This window comes from Panthera onca, chromosome B4 (genome assembly GCF_046562875.1).
Source record: "Panthera onca isolate mPanOnc1 chromosome B4, mPanOnc1 haplotype 2, whole genome shotgun sequence".
Classification (NCBI taxonomy): domain Eukaryota; kingdom Metazoa; phylum Chordata; class Mammalia; order Carnivora; family Felidae; genus Panthera; species Panthera onca.
The window spans coordinates 123708572-123728064 of record NC_138345.1 but is presented as its reverse complement, the minus strand read 5'-3'; the positions used below and the strand labels follow the sequence as shown (position 1 = coordinate 123728064).

At 41.9% G+C, this 19493-nt stretch overlaps 1 protein-coding gene across 3 annotated transcripts; it reads left to right on the top strand.

The window, feature by feature from the left end:
• Positions 1-423: 423 nt before the first annotated feature.
• NFYB (nuclear transcription factor Y subunit beta) lies at positions 424-18989 on the top strand. 3 transcript variants are annotated; one of them, XM_060656571.3, is made up of 8 exons: positions 424-552; positions 3130-3215; positions 9774-9867; positions 11257-11387; positions 14410-14607; positions 15861-15942; positions 17312-17391; positions 18544-18989. In XM_060656571.3, exons 3-8 carry the CDS (start codon positions 9774-9776, stop codon positions 18574-18576), a joined length of 618 nt encoding a protein of 205 aa, XP_060512554.1. In that variant the 5' UTR covers positions 424-552; positions 3130-3215; the 3' UTR covers positions 18577-18989. The 3 variants fall into 3 exon arrangements, with proteins under 3 accessions (XP_060512554.1, XP_060512556.1, XP_060512555.1); XM_060656573.3 differs by lacking the exon at positions 424-552 and adding an exon at positions 1205-1407; XM_060656572.2 differs by lacking the exon at positions 424-552 and adding an exon at positions 1264-1376.
• Positions 18990-19493: the final 504 nt, after the last annotated feature.

Below are 19493 nucleotides of genomic sequence, written 5' to 3'. Positions count from 1 at the left end.
GGTTTCCCCTTCTTAAAAAATCGAGGCGCAGGCACGCTGCCCTCAGGCGGGTGAGACACTTTCATGTGGGGGAGGGAGGGGACTGAAAAGGGGGGGGGAAGCCTGGGATATCACGCTTCGCAGAGGCCCGGGAAAACACCGTGGGAAGAAAGCCCGCAGAGACCTCAAGAGGGTGCCCGGGTCTCGGCCCCGGCAAGCCCCGCGGAGCTCGGAGGCCGCCGGCCAGGGCAGCGCAGCCTCTGCGGGAAGCCGCCCGCCTCGGCCCGCAGCCTGCTCTGCAGGCTCCCGCGGCTGCGGCCGCTCTGCACACCCGGCGGAGGAGGGCCGGGGCGGGGCCGCGGCCGGGGGCGGGGCCGGGGCGGGGCCGCGGCGGGCGGGCGCGCGGGAGGCGCGGAGGGAGGGTGCCGCGCCGAGGGAAGCGGCCCGCGGCGGAGGGAGGGGAGGCCGAGTCCTGGAAGCGGAGCTCCGCGCTGGGACTGGTTCCTTCGCAGCCATTTTCTGTCCAACCAAACAGCCGATTGGAGACGGGAGCCAACCAGGGCTGCATTGGAGGTTTGTGTCTCGCTTCGGCCAATGATCGCTCCTAAACCGACTCCACTTTAGCTCGAATGAAATGTCCGTCTCCTCCCGGCGCCGTCCCCGCCGCCAACGCCGCCGCGGCCGGGGCCACTCGCCTCCCTCCCGCCCGCCCTCCCGCCCGGGCCGGGGCCGGGGCTGGGGCCGGGCCGGCGCCTGCGAGGCCGCTCCCGCTGCGGGCCCGGCCGGGGAGCGGGCGCGGGGCCGCGGCGCGGCTCTTTGTGCGCCGGGCCGAGGAGCGGCGGGACGCGGGCCAGGCCGCCTCCTGCTCGCCGCCGCCGAGCTCCGGGCCCGAGGCCGAGGAGGGGGCGTCGGGGCACCGTCCGGCCCCCTCTCGGCGGCGCCCCGGCCGGCTCCATTTTGTGCGGGGAGCCGGGCGGGGGGGCATTGGCCCGGACCCCGGTCCCGACCCTGCGCCCTTGGCCGGGCTGCCGCGCGGAGTCCCCGGGGGCGTCCCCCTCCCGCCCGCCGGCTGGCCCGCGGGGGCATGGCGGGGCCGGGCCGCTTTGTCTGCCCCGGCGCCCCGGGCGCGGCGGGCGGGCGGCAGGCGTTGGGCGCGGGCCCGGGCCCGGGCCCTGGGCGGGCGAGTCGGGGGATGCGCGCCAGGGGCGGCCGCCCCGCACCGGCGGGACTGACAGTCGGCCGGGCCGGGCGGTGGGGCCGGGGCCAGCCCGCGCACCTTCGTGGGGAGGAAGCGAGGTCCCCGGGAGGAAGGAGTGGATTTGGTTTCCCCGCAGTCTGGCTTACACGTAAAGAATGCAGCCATCTGGCGGCTTGCGGTCCCTGGACTTGCCCCGAAGGTGGGAAGGAAGCCTTTCGGATTGGACTAAGGTTTTAATCTTCGGTGGGAGGCGGGGAGGATCTGCCGGGCCTGAGGAGCAGTAGTAGTCTTCGAGAACAAAGAATTAGAGAGCACCCACAAGTCGTAATCTTGCCCAAAGTACTGTAACAAGGTAATTAAACAAGGTTAGCTAGCATACGACCTTTAAAAAGATTAGCATCCTACTAACCCGCATGGACTCCCACGGTGCCACGGTTCGTGCCCCGAATCACTGGGGTGGTTTGGGCTTTCTTAGTATGGAAAGTAATCGGCAAAATAAAGTGATAAGATAAACTGATCGATATAAGTGGCACTAATAAATAGGGGTTTTATTTGTAAAGTATTGAAAGTTTAACTAGAATGCCTTAAAAGGCAATTATTCCTTCCCCGCACTGCTCCTGTAGCTTAATTTAAGGATTCTATTGATGCAAAACTCTGGTTGTTGATGCCAAAGAATGGAGGGTGGAGGAAGGGTCTGCTGCTTTTCTTGGATACAAATTTGCATTTCTTCAAACATTAAACAGATGTATGCATTCCCTTGAGCTTTCACATATATCATAACCTGCCTTTAGGAAAATATATACCATATGAGGTGACAGTGTTTATCTTTAATGTATTGAATCTAAATACATACGGAGTCAACTATTTGGGTGAGTGTGATGAGGTGTGTCCCCCGCATCCCCCCCCACCCCAAGCAAAACACATAAATATATATAGCTCTATTATTTTAAGTGTTCAGGGGATTTTCTTTCTCAAAGACACCCTTAAAAAAAAAACACGCTTCTAGCTACAAGGAAGGACTCTCCGGGCAGTTTTGGGGGTTAGAAAGAGGACAATATTTAAGAAGAAATTAGACATTGCTTTTAAGATTATAGCAGAATAGACAATGTCATCCTGCCTTTGCTGCCTGGACTGACATCTAAAGAATTCAATTCAGTGGCTACAATTTTTTCTTCTGTTGACTAGATTTCGTGCTTGAATGCATATCATTATTTTCTCTTCCTTTAAAATTAATACTGAAAGGAAATGTTTTTGTTTTGCCCCTCCCCCCAACTTAATTGCTTCACTTGAAAAAAGGAAAAGAACAAATGAGAAATGGAGGTTGTAACATTGTAATTGATACCAATTTATTCAGCTATTTATGCTTTGCAGTGAAAATGAAGTGCTATTCGGATGCAATTTTAGTCCAAAATGGTGGTGCTTTAAAATGATAAATAAAGGTCTTAATTGATCGTGTTCCATGTATGCTTTCTGGGCAGCATGTTTCTTCTTTCAGTATAATCTGAGGTGTTTAATTTAAAAGCATTGTATTCTGAGATATTTTTCTCCCCTTTTGAGTTTTTGGACTCCTAAATTTCACTGTAAAATATTAAGATCATCACCAAGAAATTAAGTTGGGGCATTTGTGTCTTGAGTGTTAATATTTTGAATAATTTAGATGTGTAAATTTTGGTCTCTGGCATATAATCTGGGTGTTGTGATGAATATTTATGATGAACATGACTAAATTCAGGGTTATGTTAGAAAAGCAATTCCTCCTGCCATAGAATTAACTTTTTTGCAAAGTCTCCAAAATATATCTGCCAATTTAAGAAACCTTTATTGGGTGCCTGCTTTTTTGCACTCTATTGAATAAGAATAGTAGACGAAATTATACATGCCTTTTAAATTTTTACTAGGAAGGAAGCCTGTAGGCTATACGTTGTTACTACTAATGGATGTTTATCTTCTAGGTTGAAATTGGGCGAAGGTTAGACACCTTTTAGACAGGTGTTCCTGAATACCACTGGCAACACGGTTCTGACAGTATTTCATAACAGTAAGTACGTTTTACCATTTTGGTTGTTAATTAGATTTGAACAGTAATTAGCTGGGAACAGAATTATAACGGATGTATATTGGAGGTCCCAGGTAGAATGAATGCCTTTCAAGTCTAGACAGGCAGTACCTACTCATTCCTGTTGCTTCCTTCTTTTTAGTGACTTGCATGTATTGTTTCCTGTGGGCCCCTAAGTGCTGTGGAGGCTACAAGATAAAAAGCTCGTCCCAGCTCTTAAGAGGCTGTTTTGCTGGAAGGGCTTTAATGGAACTGAATGCTTAGAGGACATTATGCAGGGAAGGGAAGACGCTGGTTTTAAGGGTAGCACAGGTGAAGAGACACAGGTAGCACAGGTGGGGTCAGTCTGGGTAGCTGGGAATGTCAGGGACATAGCCTTGAAGGCTGAGTAGAGTTTGGATAGGTGCCTGTCACCAAAAGCAAAAGCCTGAAAGCAGGGATTAGTAACTTCTGTTTAGGGGACGGGGAGTAGATCTGCATGGTCCAAGTGGGAAAATCCTAGGATAATCTAGTGAGAGATACTACATCTGTGATGTCAGGCACGTCACAACTTCCTTGAGCCGTGACTCATGCCTCACTCCTAAAATAAAAGAGCTGTACCTGGTGATCCTTAAATAAGGCACATTCTAGCACTAAGATTTTTATCAGCCCTGAAGATAGAGTTGGAAACAAGTTTAGTTAGGTTAAATGGGGGATCCGCTCGTGTAAAGCCATGAAAACCTAGGTTTGGATTTGATGCTGAAGACTTTTAAAACCATTATAGGTTCAAGAGCTATAGAAACGGTGTTTCTTATATATATAGAGATCGGTCTTAAAACAGTATGTACCCAGGTACGGTGGGTCGTAATCCAGTGGCAACAGAAAATGGCTGGGCACATCCACAAAACTTATTAAAAGAGGTAACAGTTCAGGTGGAACTTACAGGAGACTGAAGAACGTAAGATGGCACGGGTATAATTAGCCTGGAGTGTGGGATTGAAGTTGTGAAAAGGAGATCAAGGAGTTCTTGTCCATTGTCTCGTTGCAGGACACGGGGAGGGTGAGTTTCCTTTTCCAAAACCTTAAGTTGGCAGTGATGGGCTATCAGACACGTTCTACAGGCACGGCCTGCTGGAGCGGCAAGCAGGATATGGTGGGAGATTTAGGATTTCTAAGCACAGAAGTGATATTTAACGAGTTTTCCTTAAGAGAGTGAGGGAAGAGAGAGAAAACATAACCTGGGATGAAACTAACAATTGGGAGGTGGGGAGGAACAAACCAGGAAAGAACATTGCTTTTGAAATCAAGGGAGAAGAGAATTCCATGTGTGAGTGTGTGGTCCACAGTGGGCAGCACTACTAACAACAGGCAGGTAGGATGAAGGCAAGACTATTGGCAACTTTTGTTTTTTAAGTTTGTTTATTTTTAGAGAGAGGGAGTGGGGGAGGGGCAGAGAGAGAGGGAGAGAGAATCCCAAGCAGGCTCTGCACTGACCTGAGCTGAAATTGCGAGTTGGACACTTAACCCACCGAGCCACCCAGGCGCCCCCGATTATTGGCAGCTTTAAGAGCAGTTTCGGTGTCATGGTGGGGTGGAGAAGCACATGTCCGGGGGTTTAGGAATGGAAAGGTGCATGAGGACCATCAGGGGGAGAATGATAGCTAGACAAGGGTGTGGAGCAGAATTACGGTTTACGAGTCTGTGCGTACTTGTGTGTGTTCAGTGGGGGAGACTAAGCATGTTTAAGAAAGAGTGAAGAAGCTGGTCAAGGAGGACTGAAGATCCGTTAGAGGGGAGGAATCTTTTTGTCATTTCTTCTCCTCAGAGAGATAAAAAGGCATTGGTCCAGAGGACAGGTGACAGTGGTTGTGTGAGAGAGAAAACATGCCTAGAAAGAAGGGTGAGAGCTGTATCTGAAGGGACAAAAATAACACTAGGTTACATTTGTTGAGTTCTTAGTACGTATCCTGCACTTCGCTAAGTATTTCTTACATAATAAATTCACTTCTCATAGCAACTCCATTTAAAAAATGGGCAAGTTGAAGCACAAAGAGGATGGTAAGTAAAGACACAAAACCCGGTGGTCTATCCTGAGAGATCAGGTCTGTCCTGATCACAAACCCAAAACCAGGTGCATGGCTTACACCTCACAGATACTGTCCTGGCTCGAGACGCAGCTTTAAATGTCTTTAATACATGAGGTCAGTAGATCTAGAATTGAGAGAGGGTAAAGTCAAGATTTAGGCTGATGGGCTATGGGAAAAACTAGCAGGAACAAGTACTGTAAAGTACTTGGCATCTGAGACTCTGGATTTAACTCCCATTTACTGTGCCGCCTTTGGGCAAGTCATTAGCCTTCCCTGACCTCAATTTCCTCATCTGTTTCGTGGGGTTGTGAACACTGACTGCATGAGATATTTAGAAACTGTTCAATAAATGTTAAACATACTAAGGAGGGAACTGTTTCCTGCATTTGTGCAAATTATTAATACAATTTAAATACTGCTGTATCACAAAATTACAGAATGAACATGTACTAGCCAGCTATTTCACGTAATATTCTAGAAAACAGTATCAGTTCAACTAAGTAATTAGAATAGTCAATAAAATTAATTTGACGGGAGGGGCGCCTCGGTGGCTCAAGTCGTGATCTCACACTTCTTGGGATAGAGCCCGCCGACGGCACGGAGCCTGCTTGGGATTCTCTCTGTCCCTCTTTCTTTGCCCCTCCCCCACCTGTGCGCACGCACTCTCTCTCAAATCAATAAACATTAAGAAAAACTTAATTTGATGAGACTGAACTACTCTTTGTCTATATTTATTAGTTCTTCTGGATCTAATGATTTGTCATTTTACCCATGTGTTGTCACTCTCCTACATGCTATTCCCTCTTCGTTGTCTGGATAAAGCCCAACACTTCAGCTTCTCTGTTCTTACACCAGGTACAGATGTGCCACGACTGGACATCCTGGTGCCAGTGCACATTCGTGGTCACCAGCCGCAGCTCCGCTCCTCTCGTGGCTCAGCGCTTCTATTCCCCGCCCTTCCCACTGTCTGTCTCCCCAGCTGCAGCCATTCCAGCAGCGTCCTCTCGGGCCTTCGTCCGGTTCGTTTTCAGTCCGTCACCAGGACTGTCGATTTGACCTCCTACAAGGCTCTTTCCTCTGCTCCCCTTGTTCCCCAGGGCTGTTGTCTAGGACCAGACACGGGGAATGTTCATCGTCTCGCCTGAAGTCATGCGCTGACCGCAGCCTCATGGTCCTTACTGGTCTTCTGCCTCCATTCTTGCTCCCCTCTGTCCATTTCTACACCGGACTATAGCCAGAGTGATACCGCGAAAAAGAAATCTGATTTGCACAATTCCGCTAAAACTCCCCTTTGATTCGCTCTGACTCACGAGGCACTGCTTGCTCTAGCCTCTACTTAGTTCATTCCAGTTCACCAGTACTATATTTTGTGTTTGCTTTGCCTGGAACATTCTTCTCCCATTTTTCTTTGCCTAACTGATTTCTGTCTTTCAGTCTCCGTTGAAATTTCATTTCCTATGACTGCTTCCTTGACTCCCCAGACTGGTGCGGTCCCTTTTGCAGTAAGCTCTCAAAGCATGTAACACAACACCTTTGTTTTCCTTAGCATTTGGCATTAGCAGTTAGTTAATTGTCATTATTTAATAGCTATATATAACATTTACTGAGTACTGCTATTATACTATGCTAAGTCCTTCCATGGTGAGTCCTGTCTCATCCCACGTGCTCAAGATCTCATGGCAAGTAAGTAGGAAGGAATTCAAACCAGGTGATAGGATTCCAGAGCCTGGGCCTTGGAAGTATTAATAGACTGCATTCCCCAGCCCTTCTCCCTGCTACTAGTTTACGTAATATTTGTCTTCTCTGCAAGATGAGGACAGAGATCTTGTCTGTGTTGTTGACTGCTACGTCACCAGCACATAGCACGGACCTGATAAATACCACGTGCTTGCTTGGTAAATATTTGTTAACTGGCTTGCTTAAAATCTACAGGCTATTTTGTATATTTTTAAAGGAAGTTCAGACCTTGAAAAAGCCTTTGGGATGTATCTAGCAAGTTTCCCTGCCTCCTTTCCCCCCTCATATATATGAGTGGCTAGCATAAGCATCAAAGATGAGGCTAATTTGTTGAATACAAGGTACTAAGTTGCCTTGGGGATTCAAAGAAGGGGACACTAATTTTAGGCTTCGAAATGGGGTCTTATCAGAAAGATTTCAGGAGGATGGGGGAACGTTGGGATTAAAGTATGGGGTAGGATTTTCACGGTAGAAAGAGGAGAGGAAGACAGAGGTGTGGTGAAATGACAGAAAAGCTAAGACCTGCAGACCCAAAGACACAGCTAAGCCAGTGCCCTCAGGGTGGATGGGACCCGCCACCTCCTGAGAACACCCGGAGCCACGCGCCAGACATAGCCCCGTAGCAAGTTCCCTTTATTTCATTCTGACAAGTCTGAAATACTTTCAGAAGTATTTCTTGGAAGACTGCCGTTCAGTGGCTAATGCTGTGAATTCAAATGATAATCTTGCTGCTAATCCAGTGCATGAGAAGATAATGTGATTTAAACTTTATGCCTTTAATATTTTTTAATATTAAAAAATGTGTGTTTATAAATTAATTAATCTCTCATATTCCACCCCGCAAAGATTTTTTTTCCAGTTGTAGATTCTGAAACAGCCACTTTGGTTCTTTCTCCGTAACCTTGATCTCCCTTAATCTCCCTTAGGGCACTGGAAAAAACTAGTCAACTCACAGATATCCTCATTGAGCTGTCTTTATGGCTAATAAATCCATCACCATATCTATTAAGGATCACTCTCTTAGTATCTTGTTAGCATTTTAGAATTAAGATAGCATTTTATTTTGGGGTAATGTTTCACATGTTAGCTGTTTAAGATGGGAAAGGTGGTATTATTTCCATTTTATATAGAAATACATTTAATGGGTAGGGATGCTGTTTTCAGGATCAGTAGAAGAGTCCGAATCAGAGCTCACTGCCTGTTGTTTACCACTTCTTAGAAGACACTTAGAAGTGTCATCAATAAACAGGGACCCTTGATACCTAATAATAGGTACTTGCACAAATTACTAAAGGCAGGTGAATTCTATTTTCTAGCCCCTTAGAAAATTATATAAATTATGGAAATGTATCTTTATCTACAATTAAATTAGATACCACAGTCAACAGATGCATCAAAGAAATGCCATGTTTTTGAAGACATGGAAACTAGCTTGGTTATTTTACTACTAGATGAAAATCTAACAGAGATGGAAAAGACATGTTAACACAAGGGCTTAAATAGTGCAGTCAAAACATTAAGTCCTAGGCCTTGAGAATCCTTTAGGATCAAGTGTCTCTTTTGGATTGGTCTGAAAGCATGTAGAGATTGTATTTAATTTTTGCTACACTTTTTATTCAGGTAATGCGTTTAAAATTTTTCTACCCACAAATAGCCAGTCCCTTCCTGCTTTGAATAGTATTATTTGCAAAGCAGAAAGACTTCTAGGATTTGCTATGTTGGTGACATGGAATGGAGACAGTTCAGGGTTAGGGTTCAGTTTTCTCTAGATTTTCCCTCTTAGAATTCTTTTAGCTTTGAGCAAACTTAATTAAGCAGGCTTCTTTTAAAATAAAGTCACTTTAATTCTCATTCTGGTCTATGGTTATATGTAGATGTCCAATCTCCCTGACCCCTCCTTTTCTTTGTCCTTAAAGGATCTAAAGTTTGAGGGCGGGAGAAACTGTTGACTAGATTTAGAGATGACAGCCTCATCAAAACATGGGTGTGCTTATAAACATGGAGAACAAACTGAGGGTTGCTGGAGGGGTTGTGGGAGGGGGGATGGGCTAAATGGGGAAGGGGCATTAAGGAATCTACTGAAATTATTGCTTCACTGTATACTAACTAATTTGGATGTAAATTTTAAAAAATAAAAAATAAAGTTAAAAAAAAGGGGTGTGCCTTCGGGTTGCATGGGTACAGATGTGTGCAAGGAATCCATATGCTTCCTATACCAGACGACAGTTTGAATCAAGACATTGTCCCTTGAACTTCTGTGAGACAGCAGAGACAGTTTGCAGCAGGCGCAAGAAGGTTTGCGTAGGGATAACAGGCTTTACTGTAGCAGGAGAGTGGAAAGTGATGGACACGGGTGCTTGCAGGTGACTGCTGAGCTGGTTTTGGCTTTGCTTTTCATTCCAGGGATAAGCTAGGTTCTAAGTCGGGGTTGTCTGCACTATACGTGAGGCTTACGGAATTGAAAAGAAAGAGCTGTGTGTTTTAGATTCATTTCCTCGTTTTGTTTCTCCGTTGGTCTTGTGCTTATCACTTATGGAGGGTGGATAGGGGAATTTTGAATCATTGGGAAATTATCCAAAGGTTTCCAAATAAAGAAATATAAATGTTTTCTTTTAGTAAGCTTAAGGACTTGAAAACTAATTGACCCACCCTGTGACAGCTTATGAGGATTGAATCTAGTATGCTTTTTTAATACAAGTTTTACTGAAGGGTATTGCAAACCTTTTTCTCCTCGTAGATGGATGGCGACAGTGCTACAACAGACGCTTCTCAGCTGGGCATCTCTGCGGACTACATCGGGGGAAGCCACTATGTGATACAGCCCCACGATGGTAGGAAAGCTATGAGTAAAACACTGACTGGCAGAAGTAACTTAGTGGAAATCATATTACCGTCACGTTGTAGGTTACTTGGGTCTTTACGGGAAAGTTAGCAATCTTGTGTCAAAGGTCAGTGATGGTCTAAGAAGATGTATCATGCTTTTTTTATTAGAAATAGTCTTCAAAAGAATGATGAGTTCTAGAAAAGAATTCTATAAATAAAGTATGCCTTTTAAAAACTGGTACCGTTTCTTTAAAAATTTGTTACTGATGTCCTACTTAAGTACTGAGTATGGCACATTCTTTTTCAGTTGATACAGTAAAAAATTCTTTAGAGGGTGAGTTCCTAGCTATTATATTTCTAGTACTTACGAACAGACTTATTTTTGTTTTTCATTAAGTATTAAGTTTGATCTGTGTCAGCTATTAGGATGGCAGTGTCATGTCGGCCTGTGAGAAGTAATTTACTTTGTGGCATTCTGATGTGTAAGATTAAAAAACACTAAGATATATTTTTTTAGAAGGCAGTTGGGGGTGGGTGAGAAGTGACCTCATCCTAAGACAGACACACATAAAAATGTAACTTGAATCAGCTTAAGTGCCTTTCTTTTTTAATACACATAAATAGTGGGAAGTTTACTTACAAGATACTGTATTTAGTCATAAAAGGATATTACTGGTATTGTGAAAGCTTCAGTTATATCTAAATCTATACAATTTGAGAATTCGCTTTTTGTAAGATCGCTGGATCGGTGCAATAGCTTTGTTCAAAAACTTAGTATCAACCTAATTGGGTCAGTAATATTCAAGGCCACTTTTCCATTCTGTATAAACTTGGCCTTGGGTAAACATATAAATAACCTCCTAATCTAGCAATATGAAAGGAACCCTCAGTCATAGTCTGTAAGTTTTCCAGCTAAGTTATGTAATAAGTATTTCTGAGTACCCCTTCTATGGAAGATGCTATACCAAGTTCTAGGAAGTACACAAAGCTGATCCCTGGCCTCTGGTAGCAAACATCTAATAGGGAGGATGAGAAATAAAAAGAATTCTAAAATGTGTCAGAAAAAACACAGAGCAATCCTGTGATATTTTTGTGAAAGGAGAGATCACTTCTGAAGGTGCTGTGGAGATGTTTCTGAGCTTTTTGGAGAATGGATAGGTGAGGTTTTTAGTAGGCAGATCTGAGGACAAAAGTGTTTGAGGCAGTGGGTTGGAAATTAAGGAGTGGGTTTGGTTATGGCTATGAGAAAACTGTGAAAAGAACTGCTACCCTCCTCCCTAAAAATGCCTAAGAAATGAACCAGGATGTTCTGAACTTAGATTGTTTCAGGTAGTCTTCTCTACGACGAAGTAAAGGTTGTGAGAAACGTTAAACCTGAGTTCTTTTTATTTCTTTAGATACGGAGGACAGCATGAATGATCATGAAGACACAAATGGTTCAAAAGAAAGTTTCAGAGAACAAGATATATATCTTCCAATTGCAAACGTAGCAAGGATAATGAAAAACGCCATACCTCAAACGGGAAAGGTAATGCAGGGGAGACATTTTACCCGGCTTGCTTTTTCCAGGGGAAAGGGGAATGTAAACTGCATGAATATGTATATACAGTTTCTGTATATAGTCAGCTATTGTTTTCAGTCCTTTAGTCTCTCTTTCTCTCTTTCAGTTCTACACCCTTAGTTACTGGACAGTATTCCATTTTCAGTTCCCGCGGCCCCCGGTGCTTCCCCCTCCCCCACCTGAAGCAGATAAAGTAGAATTAAGAATCTTTTTAAAATATCAGGTTTTCCAAAATGAACAAATCAGGAGACTATAGATGCTGAGAGGATGTGGAGAAACGGGAACCCTCTTGCACTGTTGGTGGGAATGCAAACTGGTGCAGCCGCTCTGGAAAACAGTGTGGAGGTTCCTCAAAAAATTAAAAATAGACCTACCCTATGACCCAGCAGTAGCACTGCTGGGAATTTACCCAAGAGATACAGGAGTGCTGAGGCATAGGGGCACTTGTACCCCAATGTTTATAGCAGCACTCTTCAATAATAGCCAAATTGTGGAAAAAGCCTAAATGTCCATCAACTGATGAATGGATAAAGAAATTGTGGTTTATATACACAATGGAGTACTACGTGGCAATGAGAAAGAATGAAATATGGCCCTTTGTAGCAACATGGATGGAACTGGAGAGTGTGATGCTAAGTGAAATAAGCCATACAGAGAAAGACAGATACCATATGGTTTCACTCTTATGTGGATCCTGAGAAACTTAACAGAAACCCATGGGGGAGGGGAAGGAAAAAAAAAAAAAAAGAAGTTAGAGTGGGAGAGAGCCAAAGCATAAGAGACTCTTAAAAACAGAACAAACTGAGGGTTGATGGGGGGGTGGGAGGGAGAGGAGGGTAGGTGATGGGCATTGAAGAGGGTATCTTTTGGGATGAGCACTGGGGGTGTTGTATGGAAACCAATTTGACAATAAATTTCATATATTAAAAAAAAACAAAAAAATGAAATAAAATATCAGGTTTGGGCAGATGGAGTTGTAACTTCTATAATGTTGCAGCAAAATTGGGTCTTTTTTTTTTTTTTTTAAGATTTTATTTTTAAGGAATCTCTACACCCAGCTCAAACTCAACAACCTCAAGATCAAGAGTCGCATGCTCCACCAACTAAGCCAGCCAGGTGCCCCCAAATTGGGTCATTTTGGACTGATACAGAAAAATCCTTATATTTGGAAGCAGCTATTTTTGTACAATCGTAAATACTAACACACTTTTGAAGTTAACAGGCAGGATTCTGTTTTAAGTAGTTCTGTCTTGAGACAAACAATCATATAGACTGTCATTGTCACTCTACTCATCACTTGGTCTGAATTAAAATCCACACTTTTTATATTATATATAATGCAATAAACTTTCTCACTGCAGCTTATAAAGTACTTGTGAAAGTAATAAAGATCACAAATAAATAGATTATTAAAATACATCACTAAGGGGGTCCCTGGGTGGCTCATTCGGTTGAGCATGTGACTCCGGTCATGATCTCATGGTTTGTGAGTTTGAGCCCTGCCTTGGGCTGTGCGCTGACAGCATGGAGCCCACTTGGGATTCTCTCTCTCCCTCTCTCTCTACCCTTCCCCTGCTCGCACACTCTTTCTCAAATAAATAAACTTAAAAATATGCATTGCTAAGCCTAGAAGTTCCCATGTGAGAGGTCCTCCTTATGTTTTAAGGGGAAATAAATCAGAGCTGCTGATTGTTGTTGAAATAGGTTAAGGCTGCATGCCTCAGCCACCGGCCACGTACGGTTATTGAGCACTTGAAATGTGGCTGGTCTGAATTAAGATGTGCTATAAATGTAAAACATACTTCACATAGTGAAGGTTTCATATGAAAAGAAGAATGAAAATCTCTCCCATTTTAAAATGGATGCTGTGTTTAAATGTTAGATAATAACTTGGATTTGTTAGGTTAAATAAAATCTCAAAATTCATTTCACCTGTGTTATTTGTATTTAAAAAATTTTTTTTAATATATATATATATACTTTTGAGAGAGAGAGACACAGAGCACAAGTGGGGAAGGGACAGAGAGAGGGAAACACAGAATCTGAAGCGGGCTCCAGGCTCTGAGCTGGCAGCACAGAGCCCCACGTGGGGCTCGAACCCACGAACTGCGAGATCACGACATGAGCCAAAGTCGGACATTTAACTGACTGACCCACTCAGGCGCCCCTCACCTGTGTTTTTAAACCTAGCTACTAGAAAACCTAAAGTTATGTATACAGCTTGCATTATAGTATCTTGCCTGACTGCATTTATGCAGCTCTTGTTTGCTTTTCTCTGGGATATAAAATAGGCATGGAGAAAGAAAACAGTATGTTTCAGCAAGGATTTTTGTTACTCCTGTTAGAAGTGACTTGGAATTGTACAATTTAATTCATTAGCTTTACTTTGAAACCCCACACCCTTAAAAGAATTCTCGCTTTTATAATGAGGTAGCCAGTGTGCCTCTTTTTGGTGGGCTTTTTAATAAACTCAAAGCCTGTACCTGACACTCTGGATCTTCAGTAGTAAAAATGTCGCCAGATGTCACTATTGTAAGCCTTACGTGAATTCAGTGTTTTGTCTTTTTAAAATTTTCCAGTGTCCTTATTTGCAGAAATGCTAGGGCAGAGAAGCGACCCCTAAGTGTAGCCCCGCAGTACACTATATACACAGGAGACTGATTTTCTTGGGGCACCTGCTTAGTAAGTGTTCGCCTTTATGGGATGGTAAGGACAGCCAGTGGTTGCTTCTATGCCTAAATTGTATCTGTTTCCTGTGAATAGTTGTCAAGGCTTCTCTCACTTGTATTCGAGTTTTTGTTCTCATTCCAAAGGTTGGAATTTTGATAGCACACAATTTGTCAACGTTATTAGCATATATTTCAGAGATTAAATGTTAACAGCCATAAACTGAAATTTATAGTCTTCTGAATACCCTTTTATTTCTGCAGGTTGTTAGGAAGGGGGTGGTTACATTCCCTGCAGATTTACCTGTGATTTTTCTCTTCAGATTGCAAAAGATGCCAAAGAATGTGTTCAGGAATGTGTAAGTGAGTTCATCAGCTTTATAACATCTGAAGCAAGTGAAAGATGCCATCAGGAGAAACGGAAGACAATCAACGGAGAAGATATTCTCTTTGCCATGTCTACCTTAGGCTTCGACAGTTACGTAGAACCTCTAAAATTATACCTTCAGAAATTCAGAGAGGTAAATAAACTGTCTTCCATTATGCTTTTAAGAAACTAAGATATACGATTTGCTTTAACTTTTTAAATGTATCATTCATCAGAAGAAGTATATGGTCACTTCTATTACTGTATTTAAATAGTAAGTCCTTTCTTTTTCCCTTTATTACTAATGACATCATAGTTATGTAATGATTAAGAGCACGGACTCTGGATTCCGGCCACCCGGAGGCTGGTTCCAAGCTCCACCACCTGTAACCTCTGGGACCCTGGGCAGATTATTTCAATAGGTTAGGCCTTGGTTTCCTGGTCTGTAAAGTGACACGAGTAATAGCACCTACCTCACAGAGTTACTGAGAGAACTAAGTCAAATAGTCTACGTACAGCACTTAGCTTGGCTGATCGTGAGCACTCAATGGTAACACGCTGTTATTATGATTAATTTAAAAGAGGGAGCATCTCAAAGCTTGAGGCCTTGCAGATGAGAAAAACGGAATTATAACTATCCTTTTTTATTGATTAAATTCTTCCGCATTTCTTACTGGGTTTATCTTTGCCCATGGTACGAATTTTGTGGAAATAAATTGAGATCAGCGTATTTATTTCCACACTACCACTTGGGTGTCAGATTCACATTGCTTTCAAAATACTTCCTTAATAGCTTTAATGTTAGAACCCCATTAAATTAGTGACTTAGCATCGAGTGATTAAAGTAGGAAGAGAATGTGTTAAATTCTTCACAGTACTTTTCCAAATCTTCTGCATCATAGAACCTTAGAAGTGGATGGAAACTTAGAGCTCTATGGTACAAACTATAATCTTGATTTAGGAATTTGAAACTTTAAATTTGCTATTATAGTGCTGTACTGTCCAGTTGGCTGAGAGCTTTATATGTATATAGTTAAATGATAACTTGGATCATTTATAGTAGATTTATGGGCTGAATATTTATAGTGCTTTTCAACAGACTACTTCATCTGTAAATAGACTTCTATTTTCCTTTTGATGCAGTGTGGAATTAGAATGATTTTATTTTTATCCGTAAATATTTTAGATTTTCTAGGTCATTACTAACGCTGCCTTGTGATGATTACTGCTTATATAAAAAGTTAGCATTTTGAAGGGCCTCTTTGTATGTAATTAACCAGAAGTGTTAATACTCTGTGCAGTGTTTGTAATAATAGAAACTCCTAATTTTAGGAAACAAGCATTCTCATCTAGAAAACAGTGTCTTTTGAATGCCAGTGATTACTTTTTTGATTTGTCCTTCCCCAGGCTATGAAAGGAGAGAAAGGAATTGGTGGAGCAGTCACAACTACAGATGGATTAAGTGAAGAACTTACAGAGGAGGCATTTAGTAAGCAGTGTTATGATACGTTTATGCAACTGAATGTGTTCTTATAAGTCACGTAGTTTGTTAGCAGTGACTAATACTAAACGTGGGGGTACTTTTGGACCATCAGCCCTGAGGATTCTGACACAGCACTTCTTTAGTTCATGCCCTTATATTTGAAGTCAGTGAGGGATGAGTATAGAGATTGAAATTCTGCCGACATTATAACCTCTCACCCATAGTTCTGATTTCAGTAGCCCCTAGTTTTTGCTTTAAGATTTCACATGAGATAGGAATATTGAGAATTGTAGTTTGTAATATAAAATCTGTGATTTAAATAAATTTGAACTGATGGGTTTTTTGAAAAAAATTTGAATAGGGGCACCTGGCTGGGTTAATCAGTGGACCGTGCATCTCTTAATCTTGGGGTTGTGAGTTTGAGCCCCATGTTGGGTGTACACATTACTTTAAAATAAAAAATTTGTGGGGGCACCTGGGTGGCTTAGTCGGTTAAGCATCCAAGATTTCGGCTAAGATCATGATCTTGCGTTCCTTGAGTTCAATCCCTGCGTCTGGCTCTGTGCTGACAGCTCAGAGCCTGGAGCCTCCTTCAGATTCTGTGTCTCCCTCCCTCTCTGCCCCTCCCCCACTTAACGCCCTGTCTTTCTTTCTCTCTCAAAAATAAATGAGCATTAAAAAAAGAAAATTAAAAAAAATAAAAAATCTGGAGAAAAAACCCTGAATATTGTCATACGGGTGAAATAAGAGGTCTATGGTGACTCTGTGTCTCATATAAAATTTATAGGCATATATTTTCTTTTTCTCATACGTAAAATATATACTGCTTAGTTATGGAAGTGTGGCTCCCAGCCAGGCCTATGGTGTAGATCTACTTAATGAATTAGAAACTCCATCCAGTCTCTCTGCAGATTTGTACACATGGGCAGTTAGCTCAAGTGCATTTAATTTTACTTTATTTTTAGTTTATTTATTTTGAGAGAGTAGGGAGGGGCAGAAAGAAAGGGAGAAAGAATCCCCAGCAGGTTCCACACTGCCAGTCCAGAGCCCAACGCAGGGCTCAAACTCACAAACTGCAAGATCATGACCGGAGCCAAAATCAAGAGTCGGATACTTAACCGACTGAGCCACCCAGGCGCCCCAGCTCAAGTACATTTTGGAGAAATGAAAATTCAGAAAATTGAAAACTGCAATAGGAAAAATGTACTTTTTAGGGAGTTTTTTTTTCCTAAAATGCTAAATGTGGGGGTTTATGATTTTGTCCAAGATGACATTGATTAGTGGCAGAATTGTAATGAGACATTAATGGCATGACCTAAGGTTCAGATCGAGAGAGTAGATGTAATTCTTTTCCTGCTTTAACTTTATCTTCCAGCTAACCAGTTACCAGCTGGCTTAATAACTGCAGATGGTCAACAACAGAATGTTATGGTTTATACAACGTCATATCAACAGGTAAAATACAACCTTCTTTGTATTTTAAATTATTGTAAAAAATTGATTGTACCCATTGATTTTTATCGCAGGTAGTCAATTTCAGCACATTACAGTTGACCCTTCAACAACACAGGTTTGAACTGCACTGGTCCGCTTAATTATTTATTATGTTTATTTATTTTTTGAGATAGAGATAGAGACAGCATATAAGCAGGGGGGAGAGAATCTCAAGCAGGTTCTGCACTGTCAGCACAGAGGCCAACACAGGGCTCGAACTCATGAACTGTGAGATCATGACCTGAGCCAAAATCAAGAGTCGGACATTTAACCAACTGAGCCACCCAGGCACCCCTACACCAGTCCACTTATATGCGGATTTTTTTTACAGTACTATAAATGTGTTTTCCTTATAATTTTCCTAATAACATTTGCTTTTCTCTGATTTTGTTGTAAGACTATAGCATATGATACATGTAACATAAAGTATGTGTTAATTGATTTTATGTTATCAGTAAGGCTCTGGTCGACAGGCTATTAAATTTTGGGGGCGGTCAGAAGTTACATGAAGATTTTCAACTGTGCAGAGGTTGGCTCACCTAACCCTTGTGTTATTCAAGGATCAATTGTGTTGTTGTTATTAAGGACCTGATAAAGAAAGTTGTTAAAAAATTGCTTTCTCAAAATATATAATTGTGTATTCTCTTACTAATTAAATATGTACACACATATTCGTATCTGCATAGATTTCTAGAGAGATGCATTAAGAAATTATTAAAGTAGCTCCCTTGGGTAGAGAGAATGATTTGAGAGTGGGAAGTAGATTTCTTTTTCATTGCCGATTTTTATTCTTTTTTTTTTTTTTTTTTAAATTTTTTTAACATTTATTTATTTTTATTTTTGAGACAGAGAGAGAGAGAGCATGAATGGGGGAGGGTCAGAGAGAGAGGGAGACAGAGAATCTGAAACAGGCTCCAGGCTCTGAGCTGTCAGCACAGAGCCCGATACGGAGCTTGAACTCACAGACGCGAGATCATGACCTGAGCTGAAGTCGGACACTTAACCGACTGAGCCACCCAGGCGCCTCTCCTATTTTTATTCTTTAAATGCTTATAACATGTTATTTGAAAATTATTTTTAAAATCCTGCTCAATTTAAATTTTCTAATCTTAGATTTCTGGTGTTCAGCAAATTCAGTTTTCATGATCTGAAGAAATGGTGGAATGGGAGTGGAGAGAAGCGAGTCTGTACGATTCCGGAACCAGAGACATTAGAAGGAAATGACTGGGGAAAGATGTCTCTTTGTATATTAAATAGCTGTAATGTAGCTTCCTGATGCTTGACTAATTGAGGTGTTAATTCTGACTTGAGAATCTTTTTCATGAATGATTTTAAAGAAAAATTTGGATTTTAAAGGTATTAAAATATTTTTGTTTTGTATGAGAGTTTGTCGCTCTGTATGACTCCTGTATGCATTGTATATTGCAATTTATTACTGTCAGAGATTTGTAGACAGTTTCTTATTTTCATATTGAATCATGTTACTTTTGTAATTCAAGTAAGCAGCTGGGTTAATTCATGATGTTTGCCCTTTTAATAAAATATAAGGGTAGAGTTCATTTTGAATGCAAGTTGCCTTTATTATAAATTTGAGTTTGTCTTGGTTATATAATATCTTGCATGGTAACCTAGCTAGATTTTTAGCATTTGCCATATTTATTAAAATTAATTTTTTGTAAAACATTCATAGCTTAAGCAGCACCATTTTTTACAAAATGTAATTGAAAAATTAAGTGTGAATGCAGAAGCAAATATTGTCTGCCCTATTAAACTTGGTGCCCTTTAACAGTGTTTACACTGTTCATTGTGCCTGTTAAGATAGTTTTAGTTTATTGGAGCTTTTGTTAGGACTAGATTTGTTTTTGAGCTACATTATTATGAATGTTGGGATTCATTTAAGTTTAATGTAGTCCTAGTGCTCTTGAAATGGTGCCCCTTTCATTTTTATATGATTTTTCCAAAGCATCTCTTCAAATACTAGAGTATCCTCTTCCAGAAGAGGAATTTTATAGTCTGATGGTAAATGTCCTCATTTTACCTTTTTAATTGAAACGTCAAGTTTC